The sequence below is a fragment of the Calypte anna genome, chromosome 18, assembly GCF_003957555.1.
Source record: "Calypte anna isolate BGI_N300 chromosome 18, bCalAnn1_v1.p, whole genome shotgun sequence".
NCBI lineage: Eukaryota > Metazoa > Chordata > Aves > Apodiformes > Trochilidae > Calypte > Calypte anna.
In genome coordinates this window covers 10,509,549-10,528,189 of record NC_044263.1, presented here as the reverse complement: position 1 = coordinate 10,528,189, position 18,641 = coordinate 10,509,549, and the positions used below count along the sequence as shown (strand labels likewise).

The 18,641-nt window shown below is 51.5% G+C and overlaps 1 protein-coding gene across 2 annotated transcripts; it reads left to right on the top strand.

The window, feature by feature from the left end:
* The first annotated feature begins 1,254 nt into the window (after positions 1–1,254).
* On the top strand, positions 1,255–11,446 carry ST6GALNAC1 (ST6 N-acetylgalactosaminide alpha-2,6-sialyltransferase 1). 2 transcript variants are annotated; one of them, XR_003988304.1, is made up of 10 exons: positions 1,255–1,385; positions 4,158–4,797; positions 6,296–6,464; positions 6,661–6,832; positions 7,206–7,344; positions 7,736–7,839; positions 8,401–8,490; positions 9,807–9,906; positions 10,344–10,591; positions 10,847–11,446. XR_003988304.1 is itself a non-coding variant. In XM_030461711.1 (9 exons), exons 1-9 carry the CDS (start codon positions 1,255–1,257, stop codon positions 10,512–10,514), a joined length of 1,716 nt encoding a protein of 571 aa, XP_030317571.1. In that variant the 3' UTR covers positions 10,515–11,446. The 2 variants fall into 2 exon arrangements, 1 of the variants encoding a protein (XP_030317571.1); XM_030461711.1 differs by having other exon boundaries at positions 10,344–11,446.
* Positions 11,447–18,641: the final 7,195 nt, after the last annotated feature.

The window sequence follows — 18,641 nt, the reverse complement described above, 5'->3', positions numbered from 1 at the left end:
GGATCCCACTAAGGGCAGTGGTGTACCATCCCCAGTTGTCTGTCTGTCTGTCTGCATGATTGACAGATTCTAGAAACTGGAGATATGTTTTGGTGTTATGTGGAATAAAAGTTCAGCTCTGTTAAGTGGTTGCTTGAAACCAACTGAATGTCAAGGTGCTGTACTCAGGGGGTCACCTGAGGGATCTGGGTCTTTTAAATTCTCCAACTCCCCACTGCCTCAAAGCATGTCCTGGTTTAGTGGTGAACTGAACTAGCTGTGAATTCCTGGCCACTCACTGATCCCTGTGAACTGATGGGGCAAGAGTTTAAAAGCCAAACAATAAAAGACCAGTCCTAGAGCTGGTGCTGAGGGAAGCCTGGCTGAGAGCTCTGCCTCTGCAAGCAGCTCAGAGCTGCAGGGCCACACTCCTGAGCCAGCTGGGGAACCTGAGCTGTGGGCAGGTCTGTGTAACGAGTTGTCAGCAATAGCAGGCTTAGATTGTGACGGAGTTGGCACCGTTCAGCCAAGTGAAATGCTGGATTAAGTTGTTCCAATTGCTGTAAAGACAGATCAGCTTTGTTAGAGAGGGAGGAGACTGCCTGACTCTAAGCTCTCTTCTCTGATGCTCTACCTGAGCACTAATCTGCCTTTGAACACAAAGTCCTCTGTTCTGTGGTGGATTTGCAAGGAGTCTTGCTTTGACTTGTTTGAAAGCAACCACAAGCTGAAATGGATGTGTATCTAGCCATCAGCTTTTGGGGACAGGAATTGCTTCTAGATTGGAGCTACAAGAAAGTACTGCATGGAAACAGAAAGATCTGTCTCTGGTTATGCCCAGAATCTTGCCTGAGCCCTTGGGCAGGTTGTGGTCTTACCTGTGGGTGCTTTGATTATTCACACAAATACTCACAGCAATTCTTCCACCAGATTACAGGTGCAGAGTTTCCTGTTTACACCAGGCTAATCTCATGAAGGAATAGATAGGAAACTTCCCTTGTTTGCAGTAAAAGGTGTTTCTTTCCCTGTTCTGTGTTGCAATAAGCTTGGGGTGATAGATGAGAGCAGTGCAATGCTGCTGACTTTTTCAAGAAGTTGCAGCTGTGTGCAGAGTGTCTGGGGATGTTGGGAGAGAGGGCTGGGAGAAGGGGGTGTGTATGTTCTGGTCAGGAAGTCCAGGAGAAGACCAACCCACTCAGCACACCTTTGGAAAGCACTGCCAAGGGAGCACCTCTGGGCAGCAGCAGTGCCTCTGGCAGCCTCAGGCATCTCACCATGTGGCTTTTCAGGAGAAAGCTTTCTAAAATTCCCAGAGGCCTCCTTTGGCTCATTGTTTTAATCAACTTCTGCATCTTCATTGTTTATTTGAGCTCCTGGTTTGACTTGAGGAAGACCAGGATTTTCAGGTAAAAGCCCTGCTTCCTCGGGATGTTCTCTGTCTTGATAGAGTGCTTGGCCTCATTTTCTTTCTCTGTGTCTTTGTTCTCTGAAACTTGCACCCTTCATCTGAGGTAGATGACTGCTTTGCTGTAGTGTTTTGTACAGATGGAGCATGATGTGGGAAGAGCCACAGTCAAAAATTTGCTGCTGCTGGATCACTAATTTCCAGTGTTTCCTTGGGCAGCTGTATAAGGAAGCAACTTTTGTTTTACTAATGCTGCATATTTTCATGCTTTGGCACTCCTTAGTGTTTTCTTTTCCTGATGTCTCCCAGACCCTCACTCAACCCTTGTTCAGGTTGCATTGCTGGACACTGAATTTGGTGGGACACCTTGGAATTTATAGTGAGTTCAGCATCTGATTCCTCCTACAAATACACTGCATATTGGGACACAAGTGCCACGATCAAGATAGGTGTTATTTTTTATATAAACAGGTAAATCCTACAAGAATGGTTGTGGAGGGAATAGCAGTGTAATTGTCTCCAGCATCAGTGGCAGCAAGTGCTGTTCCTTGCATGAGGAGCACAGCAGCTGTTGGAGCCCTTCCTCCTGGAAGCATGGCTTGCTGATGTGTTGGTGCCCTGTGCTGTATGTGGGGAGCACAGCTCCCCAAAACTCCATCTGGTCCCACCTTGCCTGCTCATCTCATCTCATCTCATCTCATCTCATCTCATCTCATCTCATCTCATCTCATCTCATCTCATCTCATCTCATCTCATCTCATCTCTGTGGGGTTAATTTTCAGCTGGACCTCTCAGGGCTGATGGGTGAAGCTGGGAACATCTGCAGGGTGCTGGGGGGAAGGAGAGGAGGAGGTGGAGAGAAGCAAAGGGAATTATCCTGCAGTGGCAGGGCTGGGACAAGAGCTGGCTCTCCATGCCCAGCTGCTTGAAGCCTTTTCACTCTGCTGTGCTTTTAGACAATGAAAATGTCCCTGGTTTTGCAACCTTTGTGCCACACAGCTAGGTGTGAGCTGGATGTGTGTCACTTCTGTTCCCTTGTCTTTATATGCAACGTAAAATTCACCAAGCAGCATTTTTGTGGCTTTATCCTCTAGTTGTCCCAGGTCTTTGTAAATGGAGAGAATGACAGTAAATGTCACTTGAGCATTGGCAGTTGTTTGCCAGCTGGAGTCTAGAGCCTTAAACCTGATGAGCTGCTTTGACCAGTTATTGGGATTTAAGATGCTGGTCAGGAAATGAGAGATCTGTGTAGGCACAAGTACTTGGAGAAGTGTTTTGGACATGAAGGGCCCTTGGTTTTACATTTTGGTCTCTATGTTTGGCACAGTATTTGAAATTAAAGTGTAATAGAACTGGGGTGGGATCTGTGCCCTGCAATACAACAAGTACAGAAGGTCTGGGGTGGGAGGGGGTTTGTCACACTCCCCTCTTTCATTTCTTCTCTGCCCTTTCATTTCATAAATTTTAAACATAATTTTAAGCGTACAACAAAAAATCATTCAGGGGTTTAAGATCTGCCTGAGCTACCTTACCAAATTTCTCTTTATTTAGAGTGTATTCATAAAAATCATTCCTCTTGCTGGGCAGTACACAGCAACTTGAGTTCATACATGAAGCACTCTGGTGGAAAGCACCTGCTGTATGTTTGGTTGAAACTTGTTAATGATTATGAGGAGAGGTAGAGGAAGAGTGGATAAGTCATTCACAACAGCCTCTTTTTTTTTTGGAATAGCATGGGGAATGTTCAAGTATCTTATCTGTTACAAAATGATTTTCACAAGCTTCCTTAGTTGGTGGTTTATTCAGAAGAGCTTCACTGGACATGAGAGCTCAGCTGCAGAAATTTTTCATTTTTCTTTTTGCAGTTCCAGTGTTCAGCCATCTGCAGATAAGGATGAACGTTTGGGACAAAACCCCACCACTTCTGCCTTGGTTTTTTTTTTATTTTTTTTTTTTTCTGGGTTTCAGCCCAGTCTTTCACAGATGGCTCTTCTGCTGCTGGTAGCTGTAGCCTCCTCCGTACCTGCCTGTGCCTCTGAATCAGGCAAGAGGGAAGCTGCAATATTAGCAGTGACTGCTAAAAGTTCAGAGATTTTACATTTTTAAGCTTCAGAGGGTATTTTAATATCTTCAAAGTGCCTATCTTAAAACGTGTACCTGGCAAGTGCTGTGTGATGCTTCTGCAGTCGCTGGCTGAGGGGGAGGAGAGGAGGAAAAAGTGCCTTGTGGCCCCAAATGCTCAAGTGCATGGGACAGGAGTGAGTTCCATTTCTTATTAGCCTTCCCTTATTGAGTTCTGGGAGTTCTTCATGCTCTGTCACTGAAGCACTTGGCAAAAAAAAGAGAGCCAGATGGCTGCCTGCATGGTGTGTGCCATGTCCTGAACTCAGGATCTCCCAACCAGTCCTGCAGTGCTCTGGGGATGTTGCCAGGGGTCCTGCCCAGTCTGTTCTGTGCTGGTTTGCAGTTACTGCCAGGGTGGCTGTTTCATCAGCCAAATGCTGAAGGAGAGTGTGTAACCTCTGGGATTTGCTGTGTGGGGAGCTAAGAGGTGTTTGGGGGCCGGGATGGTTTGGGAAGTTGAGTTACACTTTGGTGGCAAAAGATGAAATTGAATTCATCCCCCAGAAACTCAGGGGCAGTCATCAAGGCAGGTCCTCTGAGGGTGGTGGTTGTCTCTGAAGCAGTCAAGAGCATTAGAAATGGGCTGGAAGGTGTCTGGGGTTGAGGGGGAGGTGGATGTGTGTGATGTGTCTGCTTTTCCTTTGATTAGGTTTGGGAAATGGATCATTGTCCAGCACGGGGAATATCTGCTAAAAATGGACAGCCCAGAGCAACAGAGGGGAGGCCATGCTGGTAATGGGAGCTCAGGGAGCCTTTTAAAGATGAGCTGGGGGGGAGACACCACAAAGCTCACAGAAGATAGGGTTGAGAAGACATCAAGATGGGAAGGAAAGGAAGAGCAGAAGGAAATGGTGAGAACAGTTGCTAAGATGGAGAAAGTGGAGGAGTACATGACTGTGGAACCACCCTCCTGGTTGGAGGGAACCAAGGAGACAACAGTGAAAACAACCCCGAGGGTGCATGGAAACAAGGAGACAACAACAGTGAAACCATCCCCAGAGGTGGAAGAAGCTGCAGAAAAGACAACAGTGAAAGCATTTCCCAGAGTGGAGGGAAACAAGGAGAAGACAACAGTGAAACCATCCTCTGGGTTGAAGGGAGCTCATGAGAACAACATATCCAAGGACCAAACAAAGCCAAAAGAGCCTCCTGCATCAGTGCAGACTGCAAGACCTGTTACTTATGTTGCTGCAGGGACAGAAAAGAAATTGAGGGCTGCTGACTTCAAGTCTGAGCCACAGTGGGATTTTGATGATGAATACCTGTTGGACAGCTCATCTCCACCCTCGGTAGGTCCTGTGTGTTTGTCAGAAATGATCCCTGCCCAATGACCTCCTTGTCTGCTCTCCCCTGGGCATGTGTGCCCTTTGCAGTTGAGGATGATCTCCAGGCTGGTAGGTCAGCTCCCTGATAGATGCAGATGTTGCTGGGACCCAGAGAGGAAGGAAGAGACCTTTATGTGTGACTCAGGTAGCCTGGCCAGTCCACTGTGTTCCAGTATGGAAATGTACTGCAAGCTGCATGAATATCCATGGGTTTCTTTGAAAGCCAGGCTGAGCAGCTCTTCCTAGAGCTCGGGAGCATTGGAAGCTGGGGAACATCTCTCTCTTGTAGATGTGCTACAAGGTGGTCCCACACTTAGGTGCCCAGAGGTCATTCCAGGTGAGTGCCTGGATGGGCCATTCACCCATCTGAAGTCTTGGGGCTGCAATCTTCCACCATTGCCTTGTGTCCTTTTGGTGGAATTAGGGGGAATGTAGATGTTGCTCCAGAGGACTGTCAGGGATGGCAGGCACCATGTCATGCTGCTCAGACCTTTCTCACTAGAGCAGGAGTGGAAAAACGCAGGCTCATTGCAATCCCAGGGTGCCCGGGATGCTGAGGGAGCAGAGGCACTCAGAGAGCAGGAGCACCAAGCCTTGGAGAGTTCAAAGCACAGCTTGAACAGGAAGGGAATGTCTCTGGACATGAAATCTGCTGCAGATGAAATGAGGCCAACATGAAACCCTCCCCAGTGTTGTTCTCATTACAGTCCTGTTGGGACAGGCAGAATGAGGGCTGTGTGCTCAGGCTGGGACTGGGTTGTCATCCTCATCTAGCAGAGAGCCCAGCTTTGGGTGTGGAGGACTGGTCATTGCTGGGGAGCTTAGCTCTGCATGCAGCTTGAGCTCCTGTTTTGTCTTGCAGTAGGTGTTTGGGGAAGATGTCAACGAAAGTAGAGCCCAAACTGGTTGCTCTTCATCTGCACACACAGCCTAAACTCTTGCCAGCTGCACTGATACCCCTCTTGTTAGAGGGGATAAGATGGTTTGGATTCCCTTCTCAGCTGCAGACTTCTCTGTGATTCATTTAAGACACTGAACGAGTTGTTTGCCTGCTTTTTCTTATCATTGTAGGGAGTGATGGTGGTGATCTTACCCCATGTGTATTTGCACATGTGCACTCTGAGCTCAGAACCTTGTGAGGCTGTGCAGCTGAGAGGCACAGCTGGCTTGATGTGAGGTTTGGCTTAGGTCTATTACAAATATTAATTTGCATCAGTTCAGGAGGCCCAGAGACAGTAAAACATGAGTATCACAGGTCTGCTCTGAAGAGCAAAGTCCTGGGGACACCTGATTTTCCCTGTAGACTTTCCACCAGCTAATGATTGCTGTAGTGCTGAAGTTATGCCTCAGGTTCAAGGTGCTGAGGCCTGGAGTTCCTGTGCTGCTTTCTAACACTCACAGGCACACTGACCTCACTCAGCTTTATCAGCTCCCTGCTAACCAACCCTTATTCTTTTCCAAGACCTGCTCTGAATCAGTGAAGGCCAAAGCTGCCAAGTCTGACTGGCTTCAAGACCTTTTTCTGCCCAACATCACCCTCTTCACAGACCAGAGGTACTTCAGTGACACCGAGTGGGAGCGTCTGGAGCATTTTGCACCTCCCTACGGCTTCATGGAGCTGAATTATTCACGTGAGTCCCTCAGGGCATGTCAGGATGGAACCAGCAAACTCCCAGCAGGATCCTGATGCCAAGTGGCTGGAGGTTGGCAGCACCTCCATGTCAAAGGCATCAGGCTGGGTGGATCTTGGGGTGGCAGCCCTGGTGGTTTCCCAGTGCCCATCCTGAGGGCTCTTGATGCTAACTCTGCACCTTGTTTGTTTCACAGTGGTGAAGGAGGTCATGGCCCTCCTGCCACCGAATCCTCACCAGCAGCTGCTCCTGGCCAACAGCAACAGCAGCATGCCAGCATGCATCAGCTGTGCAGTTGTGGGGAATGGAGGAATACTGAATAATTCTGGGATGGGCCAGGAGATTGACTCCCATGACTACGTCTTCCGGTAAGGCAGGCTTCCTTCTCAGAAGATGCAGAGCTGGCTTATTCTGGCTAGCAGGTCATTACAGCTGGATAACTTCACCTCTTCTAGCCTTGTGCTGACTCCCATGTGCTGAACAGACTGATGGCAGGAGGAGATGGAAAACCAGAAAGGAACTGGAAAGTTTCTCAGCAGCCAGGAGGAGCCTGAGTTCACAGCTGAGGCTCCCCCAAAGCAGGGGGAAGTGGCTCCCCTGCAGACTTAGAAGTGTAGCTCAGATGGGTCTCATCTTCCCTTCCCCCTTACTTACACTGTCTTTTCCTGTTATACACATCAATGTGAGGGGTTTCCATGGTCACCTGCTAACTCTGCTCCTCTGATTGATTTCCATGGCCAGTGTGAGCGGGGCTGTAACCAAAGGCTATGAAAAAGATGTGGGAACAAAAACCTCCTTTTATGGATTCACAGCCTACTCCCTGGTGTCCTCCCTCATGGTCTTGGGACGCAAAGGCTTCAGCAAGATCCCACAGGAGAGAGTGAGTAATGTCCACAATGTACGCATGCACAGCTCTGGTGGATGCTGTTAGTCTGTGGCCTTCAGTTCTGGTCTTGCCATGCCTGAGGAGCAGAGGGGCTGAGCTAGCACTTTATTTAGCATTTCCCTTAGAGAGGGAACCTGCCTTGCCTTAACTGGGACTGAGTATTTGCAGTGCCAAACTTTGTCAGCCCAACCTCAGCCCTTTGGCTTGTGGGAGCAGCTGCACATCAGATGTTATCTCCATTCTGCTCCTGTGGGGCAGTTAAAAGCTGCAGCTCAGAGATATGTGTCTGGGAAACTCAGTGGGCCAAGATACCCACTTGGTTTTGGTTTTAAAGAATGTGTCTCTCTGTGCTCCTCATTAATGCTCACTTGTCTGGTTTTTTTAGCATGTCAGATACATTCACTTCCTGGAGGGAGCCAGAGACTATGAGTGGATGAGGGCTCTTCTGCTGAACACAGACATCAGGAAAGGATTCTTAAACAGATTTGGGTAAAAAAAACTGGACCCACCTTCACACCTCTTGGTTTGGAGATCTCTGCTGTCCTTTCTTCCTTTCCACAGGTCAAGGGTTAAGCCAGGTTAAAGCCCTCCCTCCCCTTGCAGATGTCTCTGGAGAAAGATCTTATTTCTTTTCCAGCTCTGAGCTCTGCTGTAACCAGGACATCTCCTTCCCAGAAGTAGCTGAGTCTAGTTATGTGTAGCCAGAGCTTGGAGGAATCCTTTTGGTCCTCTGAGGTGAACACTTGCTGTTGTCTGCTCTGGTATCTGTACATGGTGGCCTCCTCATGGGTGAAGGCCTAGTGTCACCAGTTCTTGTCTACACAAACATGCTTTTGCTATTTCTGGCTTATTTTGTTGCCTCTCCTCCCTGATGTCTTCCTCTGAAGTGCACCTAGACCATGGAGGCTTTATCATCATCTGGGAAGTGCTGCAGAATAACTTGAGGGTGTTTGGGGTTCTTCTCTTAGCACCAAGTGCATTGGGGCTGATGCTTTCCAGCTGTGATGAAATACAGGAGCTTGTCCTGAGTCTCCCCTTTCCTCTCCTCAGGCAGAAGCCCCGGGAGAGATTCAGTAAAGATTTCACACTGGACAGATACCTGGTGGTTCATCCTGATTTCCTCAGATATGTGAAAAACAGGTGAGCTGGAGGCTGATGGTGGGCTGGGGTTTTCTGGCCAGCACCTTCTATGTCTTTCTTTGAACTGTCTCCTCCCAGCTCACTCCCTTTTAACTGCAGTTCAGCCACAGCAGCAGATTGGGGGGAAGCTTAGGATGGCTCTCAGCCCATAGCAGCCTTCACAACCTCAATATGAACTATTTTGGGGCTGCTTCTCAGGTCTTCTGAGCAGCTGAAGCAGGATGCTGCAGTAGGCTGGTGGTGGTGGGTAGGTATCCAGCAGCTGTGAGCTGGAGGAGCAGCAGCTGTTGGACACTTTGGCTTTCTGCATCCAAAGATGTCCTGGGTTAGCAGCAACTGTAGGTGTGGGAAGAGTGTTGTTGAAGTGTCAGAAGAGTTGATGTAGCTCAGGACCAAGCTTTCATCTTTCCCATTGCTTAGCACCTTGGATGAGGGCTCTGGAACAGTTCTTCTGTCTCCAGATCCCTTCTTGATTCAGGGGGTTGTTGTTTGTGCCCTCAAACACAGAAACAGGCACTTTGTCCCTGGCCTGGCTGCTGCTCTTTGCCTCTCTGGACCTTTTCACAAGCCTGCTGGTCACTGTCACTCTAAGAGCAGCCAGTCCTGGGCCACATGTGACCAATAGACATAGGAAGAAGAGCTCCTGTTGTGTCCTTCTTTGTCTGTGTTTGTCCTTTAGTCTCCTTGAGGCCTGAGCTGTGCCTTCTGTGAGAGAAGGCAACTGCAGTGCCAGATGGCTGCCACCTCCCTGCTCCTTCTGCTTTCTCTTCTCTGACTTGGGTCCCTTCCAGGACCAAGAGGGCTTGAATGCTACTTTTTCCTGGTGGGGACTCCTACTTTCCTATCAATTGCTGGCACAAAACACAGCAGCTCCTAGCAAGCTTTGTGACCCATCCCTGCACCTTACATCTCATTTCACTGGACTGGGGAGTAGACAAACCAGGGAGCTTCAAGCCACTTGGGCACTGCAAGGCAGAAGACAGGTTTAAGAATGAACTTTAATGTAATAAACCCTTTAATTTCCCCCCACACACACACACCTTTTATCCCCACTGCCTCAAAACCAAGCTGCCCTAAAGCTGGGGCAGAGCTGGGCTTAGGTTGCAGTGCAGCTGATGGAGCATTCTGAGCAGACCTTGTACCCATGCAGGTGAAGGTACCCACGTGTGGGAGCATCCTCATGGCTTGTCTGAAACATGGCTTGTTTTTAGGTGCCATGCTGGCTGCAGGGGGACAAGGTGTGCCCAGTTTGAACCACCACACCCAGTAACTGCTCTGTGCTTTTTTTTCATTTTTTTTTTTCTCTCTTGCTGCAGGTTTTTAAAATCTGCAAGACTGCAGAGGCCCTCCTGGCGCCTGTACAGACCCACAACTGGGGCCTTCCTGCTGATGACTGCCCTCCACCTCTGTGACCAGGTAAGGGCACAATGGTTCTTGTACATAGCACTGTCTGGGAGGGGGAGAAGACAAGAGGGCAGAGAAGCAGGACTGGCTCCAACCCTACCTGCCATCTGCCTTGAGGCTGGATGGGTTCTTGCCAGCTGTGGAGAAGCAGGTTAAAGACCCAAGAAGACCTGAGAAGCAGCCCCCAAAATAGTTCACGTTGAGGTTGTGAAGCCTGCTATGGGCTGAGAGCCATCCTGTGTCCCAAGGAGGCAGTGGGAGCAAAGCAGGCTCTCTGGAGCCAGTGCTCATAGTCTGGTCCTCCTGGACCCTTATGTGGGTGACCTGGAGAAGCCCTGACTGGCACCCCTGTCCTGTGCTCCCTCTCCATTTGGGAACTGTGTTCTGTATTTCACTTGGCTCCCTCTGTCCTTGGTGCCTCTCCCCAGTGAGCCCTCTGTCTCTCCCAGGTGAGTGCCTATGGCTACATCACGGAGGGGCACAGGAAGTACTCAGATCACTACTATGACAAGGAGTGGAAACGTCTGGTGTTCTACCTCAACCATGACTTCAACCTGGAGAAGCAGCTGTGGAAAAAACTTCATGATGAGAACATCATGAAGCTTTACCAGAGATCCTGACTGTGTGCTGAGGGCTGTTGCCTGGGAAAGCTCAACCCCAGCTCACTGGGAATGGCAGAAGGACCACCAGAGCCAAGGTTAGCTCTAGACTTCCAGACACAATTCATCTCCACAAAGGTGTTTTCTTCCTTCCTTCAGCACCACTATTCTCTCACAACATTTCTACAAATGTACAAATGCTACAGACCAGGAGAAGAACAGCAAGAAATTGCACCACACCAACAAAGAAGTCCCAGCTGCCTGTGCAGTCAGACTGTTGCTGATGGTTGTAGGCACTGGTGTTGGATCTGGGTAGCATATGGTCCAGTGTCCTGCCCAACCTCTTCATCCAGGGTTTCTCTTTTCAAGGAAATGCTCCTGAGGCTGAGGCTGCTGCTTTTGTGGGTGGATCCTCTCTGTTAGAAGTGCCCATCATGGAGCTGGGTGGGTTGTCTGAGCAACTTCCTCTGCATCTAGTGGATGGAGATGGAAACACAGCTGCTGTCTCAGGCTGACTTAGTTCCTGGAGGTGCCACTTTCACTCTGCTCCCTGCAGATAAAAAGGATGGATCAGACATTTCCAGGTGACAGATTTGAAAAAGAGAAGTCTCTCTTCTGCTTGCCACTGTGGCCTCGTCATGACAACTCCAGAGGAGCACCACCAGTGACTCAAGGGCAGGTACCTGCTTTCCATGATGCAGCAAGCATGCCACATTTGCTGCCTCTTGCTCTGGACTTGCCTCGACTTCAGGATGTGTGAATATTGTGTCAGGGTCCTGCCAAGTCCCTGCTCAGCCAGGCTTTGGCATGCTTGGCTCCCAGCTGGGCCAGGAGCTCTGCATTTTCCCTCTGGCCAGGGGCAGTAGGAGCTCTCCAGGATCAGGGGTGGATGCTGCCCCTTGCTGCTGCCTGGAGTGCCTGTTCCTCAGTGTGCTGAGAGGAACTGGGTTGCAGCCACCAATCCTGCAGCATATTTGCCTTCTGAAAGGGGTTTTGCAAACAAAATAAATGTCACTGCCTTGACCAAGCTGATTTTTTTTTCACTTCAGCCCTGTGGAATGTGGTTATTTAGTTTGCATCCAAAGGAGTGTCTTCATGGCTGAGATAGTGAACAAGGAAGCCAGGAGAGGGCTGAGCATTAATGAGAATGCTGCATGTGCAGGTGCTCTGCAGCTTTTCTGGGGACACCTGAGCATGGGCCCCTTGTTGACTTTGCTGTTGCAAGGTGGGGAGCAGAGCTGGCCTGACACCTCCCTGAGGAAGCAGGTAAACACCTGGTGACTTTGTCCTTGTCCCAGCAACTGCTCCCCAAGTGTATCAGGTGCTGGAGCCAAATGCACAAAGGGTGCCTGGTGGCTCCATGATAAAACCACTTCCAGTGTCCAGGCAGGTCCAGTGCATCTCCCAGTGGACTTGCTCTGGCTGTGAGTGGTTTTCCTTTAACACAGCTTTTATGTTGGGGGCAGCAGCACCTCCAGGGGTCAGCAGGGTTTGTCAGGCCTGATCTCCTTTGTCCTTTTTCCCTTGTGCTGAGGAGAGGCCAAACAGTGTCTTGTTCCTGGCTGACCTGGTTTGCAAGGAGCCTCCCCTCACATTTCTCATCTATAGGAAGAATTCTGCTTATCTGGGGGAAGGTGTAGTCTGCCTTTGGCTGCTCTGCCTGGACAATCCCTGCAGTGTCCACAGGAGCAGGGAGTGATCTGAAAGGCCCTGTGCCTTTGTTGGGAATGATGGACACCAGACCCATGGAGAGCCACGGGCTTTGGAGCAGACCAGAAATCCTTCCTGAGCAGCAAGTGGCCTGTGAAGAGGGAACCTGGTGGAGTTTGTTCTCCCTCCAGAGGCAACCGAGGACAAATCCTGCCCCCAGGGACCCTGGGTCCCACTGGGTGTCTCAGCCCCTCACAGTGGCTGTGTGTGGCTGATGTCCCCTGTCCCCAAGCCCTGCAGGCTCTCCTCCCTCAGGGGGGGCAGTGAGGCAGCTCTGTTCCTTGTCTGTGCATCAGACTTCACCAAATCACTGCGGGTTGCTTAGTGACCTCGTGGGTATTTTTCCTGCCTGAATGGGGCTTTTCTCTGCTGAGAAGTTGGAAGAAGTTTCTCTTAGACCCTCCCCCCTCCTACTCTTTTGTTTCTCTCTTCTTTGGGAAGCAGGATGGGGCTGAGTGCTGCTGAGCAAGGGGACTGTGGTGGGTGAGGAGGCTTTGGGAAGGGGCTGGTGGCCCCCAGCCTGCTCTTTCCCTCTTTCCCCTCTTTCCCAGCTCCTCTTTGGGACTGAGGCTTCCCAGAGTCGAGGGAAGGAAGCTTCCTGGGAGGCAAAGCCCCTTCCCTGCAGGTTTTCCCTTCGACACAGCTGGCATGGTTTGGTGTTACCAGGGATAATCGTGGCTGTAGAAGGACCTTTGCTGGAGGTCTGAAGTTTAATATGTCTTCCCTGGCCCCAGAAAAAGCTGCTCTAACCTTCTGGTCACCTCCTTCTCATTTTGCTTCTGCCCCCCCTTCACCAGGCTGTCCCACCCCCCAAGGTGCAGCACACACAGGGAAATATTCCCTGGCCCAGGAGCCCTTGGTGTGTCTGACCAGAACCACCCCCAGGTCTGGAATGGCCACGGGAAGCTGAGAGGGGGTCTGGAGGTGCCATTTCCTCCTTTCCTGGCACAAACTAGTGTAGGAAAAACCTGAGGAGGGCAGTGGGGCCTGAGCAGTCCTTGGGGAGAGCCAGGATTCAGGATGGAGCATCCAGGCTGGGCAATCAGGCTGGTGAAGGGATCCAGCACAGACCCTGTGAGGAGAGGCTGAGGGAGCTGGGGGTGTTGAGGCTGGAGAAGAGGAGGCTCAGGGGAGACCTCATCACTCTCTGCAACTCCCTGAAAGGAGGTTGGAGCCAGGGGGGGTTGGGGAGGTATCAGTGGGATAAGAGGGCACGGACTAAAGAATTTTTTCCTAATATCCAACCTAAACCTCCCCTGGCAGAGCTTCAGCTCTGCCAGGGGAGGTTTAGGTTGGATATTAGGAAAGGATTCTTTGCAGAGAGGGTGATCAGACACTGGAATGCCCAGGGAAATAGTGGATTCTCCGTGTCTGGAGATCTTTCCAAAGAGCCTGGATGTGGCACTGAGTGCCATGGGCTGGGAACCACGGGGGGAGTGGATCAAGGGTTGGACTTGATGAGCTCTGAGGTCCCTTCCAACCCAGCCAGTTCTGTGATTCTGTGATCCCGGCTGGATGTGCATCCATCCCGCAGTGGAAGTGGCAATGCAGCTGCAGCCTCCCGGCCTGGCTGAGCCGTGGGGTCCCCCGGGGCACGCTGAGTCCAAATGTCTCCAAACAAATCCTCCTCCGAGGAGGAGGGAGGTTCAAGCAGCATTGTCCCGGTGCCACCAGGTGGCAGCTCCTGTCCGGGGAGCTCTCGGCATCCTGCGGTTCCTGCCACATCCAGGTGGATGGCACTGTCTCCAGGTGCCAGGTTGCACCAGGTCGGTGTCCCTCACTTTCTACCTCTTGCCCGTAGGGTTTGTGGCCCAGGGGCTCCTTGGGGCACACAGGGACCTGTGTAGAAGAGGTGCCACCCTCAGAGCAGGTCTCAGATGTCTCAGACACTGCATCTCCCGGGGTGCAGACACAGTGACCAGCAGCATCTGTCCCCACAGCCAGCCCAGGAGCTGCCACACTCAGACAGAGCTCTCAGGTTTGAGAAAGCAAGAGAGCTGTGCTTTAACATCTCGGGAAGATTCTGCAGCATCAGCCCTGCTTTTTTGGGAAGCTATGGGTGAGTATACTGAGCTGCTGTTCCAACTGTGCCCAGCTCCTCCCTGGATTCCCCAGAAGTCAGCAGCCTCCAGATATTCCCTGCCAGGTTGCAGGAGACAAATCCTCTTGTCACTTAAGAGCTCTCGAGCTGTCACCTTCCTGGCAGGGCTTTGAATCTTTGGTTTCATTTCCATTACTTTCCCTTTTGGGGTGACTGCTCACTTGTCCAGCAGAAGCAAGGGCCCTGTCCTGCTGCATGTTCAGCATCACACAACTCCTCAGCTGGGGCTGGGGCTGCAGGAGGAGGGAGCAGGCAGGGACTTGGTGGCTTAGGGGACAGAGATGCACCTTGGAGACAAGTGGGTGGTGCAGAACCCATCTTGTACCTACTCCTGGTCAGCCCAAGCCTCAGAGAGCAGAGTGAGGCTGAGCAGGAGAGGGCACAAGATGTGTCCTGGGTTTTGGGGTGCCTGCTGGTGCTGGCAGCCAAGACCAAACTCAGCCAGGTGCAGGAGGGACACACAGCTCAAAGGCAGCCCTGTGGCACATTCAGATTGTCATGTCTGTGTCTCTTCTTCCCAGGCAAGAACCTGAAGCAGAGAGCAGCCAGAGCTGGGACACCAGTGCCTGGTTCCTGGCCTGGAGTGGATGTTCCCATCCTGATGTGTCACTCTTGAGCTGCCACAGCTGACTGGGCACCGTGGGAGTGTAGCCAGAGGTATGTACCTGCTCCAGGTGAGCAGAAAAAACCCAACCTATGCTGGTGCCTTCCCAGATGTCATTTATCTTCACCAACTGCAGTGGTTTGGGGCAGACTGTGGGGCGTTCACCCTCCTCACCTTCACTGTGTGGACATTCTCCTTTTGTTGGGGATGTGGCAGCAAGGAAATCCAGTCAAACCAGAAAAACTATTGATAATGGGGGAGGGAGAACAAGATAAAGGAGCAGTCTGTGGCTTGGTTGTGCACAAAGCACCAGATGACCTCCAGCACCTACCCTGCTGCAGGGTCCTGCAGAGAAGCAGCTCCTGGGGGTGCAGGAGTCCCAGCTCCTTGTGGTAGTCCAGGCTCCTCTGCCAGTCTCAGGAGAAGGACCTGAGGTTCTGGGGGACTTTTCCAGCTTGGCCTGACCCACCCCTTGGAGTGGTAAATCCAGGAAAGACACTTGCTGAGCCCTGAGGATGTCCCAAGGCTGCCTCCATCCCTCCCAGAGCAGCCACCCACCACCAGCTGGGACAGCACAGGGGGACAAGGGACTGGCACCCACCTCTGCTCAGAGATGGTGTCCCCTCTCCCCAGCTGTGTGCTTTGGGGACAGAGCCTGGCCTGACCCCTGTGGCTACGAGGCTCCTGTGTTTCAGCAGATCTTCAGGGCTGCTGACACTGCTAAAAGCAGAGCAGGATCAGTCCACACCTGCTACACCTGGTCCAGAGACCACAAGAAAGAGGAAGGCAGCAGTTTGCTTTGTCACCCTAATTTCTCAAAGTTGTTTCCCATATCTGCACCCTCCAGGGCATAACCCAGAGCTTCAGAGGTGGCCTCGTGTCCAGCAGAGAGGGGGTGGCCTTTGAACTTCGTGTTTATCCCAGCCCTGCTCAGTGGTCCAGGGCTGACCAACTGCTCTGTGATCAGAGCTGGGCTGAGCAGGGCCATGGGCTGTCACCATGTGTGAGCCCCTTCCCCTGTCCCTCTGGGAGGTTGGGGGGTGCCACAGGGTGATGCTGAGCACAGCCCCAGCACCTCTGATCCTGCAGCTGAATGCTGCCCATGGCACTGCTGTCACACAGGTCCTCACCTTCCAGCAGCCTCTGCGTGGGGTTTTTTTCCCCTGCCCACCTCCTGACTTTGGTTGCAGTAACACCTAAAAATCCAAGTGAAGGCCCTCAGGGAGCACCCCCAGCACCACCTGAGCAGTGTCCGTGTGTGCAGGTGCTTTTCCTGGCCCCGTTTCTCCTGGCCCTGCTGAGAGGAGCTTTGGCCAAGGCAGATTCTCACTGCTCTGCACACCCCGTGGGGTGGGGGCTTTGTGTCAGCTTCCCCAGACATCTGCTGATCAGTTTTTCATGGTGTGATGGCCTTGCCTCCACAGGCAGCCATATGGTGGCCCCACATTCCCACATTCCTAGGTCCAGACCTGGAATTGCAGGGACCTTTTCGATGAGCAGATTTTCAGCTGATTTTCTCTGAAATGCACCTCTGGCCCGTGCTGAGCCAGTTGGGATCTATAAATCCTTCTTGAGATTTTTGGAAATCTCTTTCTCGTAGCAAAGGCCACAAGGTTTTTCCTCCACCAGCCTGTGGCCAACAGCCAGCTGGTGCAAAATGTGCTTATTTTCCTCTCACTCTCTCTCTCCAGCCATGTGGATGGCTTAGGTTTTGTCTCCAAGATATAATCACCAGAATAAAAAGCCCAGGCTAAAAATGATACTTGCTGGGTTTCGTTTTAATATCTTTTGTGTTCTTTTTCCTAATCTTTATTAGGCAACGATAATCCTAAAAGATTTTCACACTTACTTGCCTTCTAAATTAAGCACCACTTAATTTTGGGGCATGGGCCAAAATCAACTGTAGCACAAAAGAAGCAGAGCAGATGAAGAACTGTGCATCTCATTTTCACCCCTTTGAAAAAAATCCCAACAGTAGAAAGCCATATATCATGGAAACAGAGATCAGAGTGGTGTGAAGCAATCCTCCATCCCTCTGGGAAATGCACCCAAGCTGCTGCTGCTCCACCAGCATTTGCATAATTGGGCCATAAATGGCTCCCAATAGCAAATTCCTGACTTTCCCCAGGCTCTGGACCATCAGTTATCCCCATCCTGGGCCAAGCCTTGCTATGTTCCTTGAGACTTACAAGACCAGTTGGTAATAATTAGCTGTGATTAACGAAGGGCCAGAGTGAAGAGCACATGAGCTGAGGTGCTGGGAGCAAATCTTTTGGGTCAGAGGGTGGCCCTGAGTCACACCAGGTGGGGACAGGCTCCAGCCTGGGGGACCTTTGAGCAGGACCTCAGACTCTTGTACCCTCCTCTGCTGGCCCTGTGCCTCTCCCAGTTTGTGCCAGTTCCCCCATGCTGGGAACAGCCTTTGCTGATGGACTCGGAGCCATGAAATCACACCTAAAGCCCAGCTGGAGCTCTAAACTACAAAAGAAGGGCAAGAAGAGTGAGTTTATGCAGACCTTAGCAGCAAAAGGCATCTCAGAGGAAATGTGGGTGCAGTGATGGAAGAACTTCATGCTTTTTCCCTCTGGGAAATGTCCTTCCTGCTCCTTGCCTGCTCCCCATTCCCCCAGCTCAGCTCTCCTGCCACAGCTCCCCGGTCCCTCTGCAACACCAGAGCTTCTTCCCTCTACGTTCCCTTTAAAACCAGCTTGGCCACCATCCCCTCGTGGTGACCCAGCTCCTCTCGGGGGTACAAGGCCAGTGCTGCCACCACCAAGCCCAGGTCACAGCCCTGCTCCTGTGTTTGCAGCAGGATGCTGGCGAGGTGCCCTCCCCACACAGCCAAAATCCCTGGGCTTGCAGTAATACCAGCCAGTGGAGATTGAAGCAAACTCAGATTAAATGATTTTTTTATATATATATTTATCTTCCTATGAGCAAGCAGCATCACTGGAAATGTGTGTGGGAGGCATGGAAGTTGGGGTGGAGTGAGGGAGGTTTGGATCTGGGGGGGGATGAGAAGCATTGGGGAAAAATGCAGCCATGAATACACCAGCCTGGGGGTGCACAGGGGGGGCTCGGGGACAGGGATGGGGTTCAGCCCCCAGTTTCTGGGTCTGAAGAACAAGAAAGGGTGACTGGGGAAGGGGTGGAAGTGGGTGGCACCCTGGGGTGACGTGTGGGTGCTTGGGGAGCCACTGGTGCAGGGCTGCTGCCTCCCCAGTCTGCTCACTTCCTAAAAATCCAGTTTCCCCCCCCCCCCGAATTCACTGCAGACCAACTGGAATCCCTTGTGTTCCTTTTCAAGTCCCTTCCCCCACCGTACCAAGCATTTTGGTATGCATATCCTTTACTTTGCAGGGCTCTTTTCTTTGTTTAGGTGCCTTTAGCCAACGTAGTGCTGGAACACTCAAGAAAGACCCCAAAGCATTCCCGAGAATATCAAAAGAACTTGAGTCAGATTCTTCCCCCCCCCAAAAAAAAAAACAACTCCTCCCAAACCCGCTTTTCCTTTCCCCGGGCCCCCACTATTTCTTCAGCTCTGCACAAAGCCCTGAACGGGTTTGTTTGCTGCAAAAACCACGTTGTGGGGCAGCGATCTGCTCAGGCAGGGGCCTGGGGGCAGCCACCCCACGAGTGTCCCCCTCCTCTCCCTCCCTTCTGGGCTCCCTGGGTGTGAGGATGCTATCGGGCACCCCAGGGCTTGGCTTGGGAGCCCGGAGTTTCTGATAAA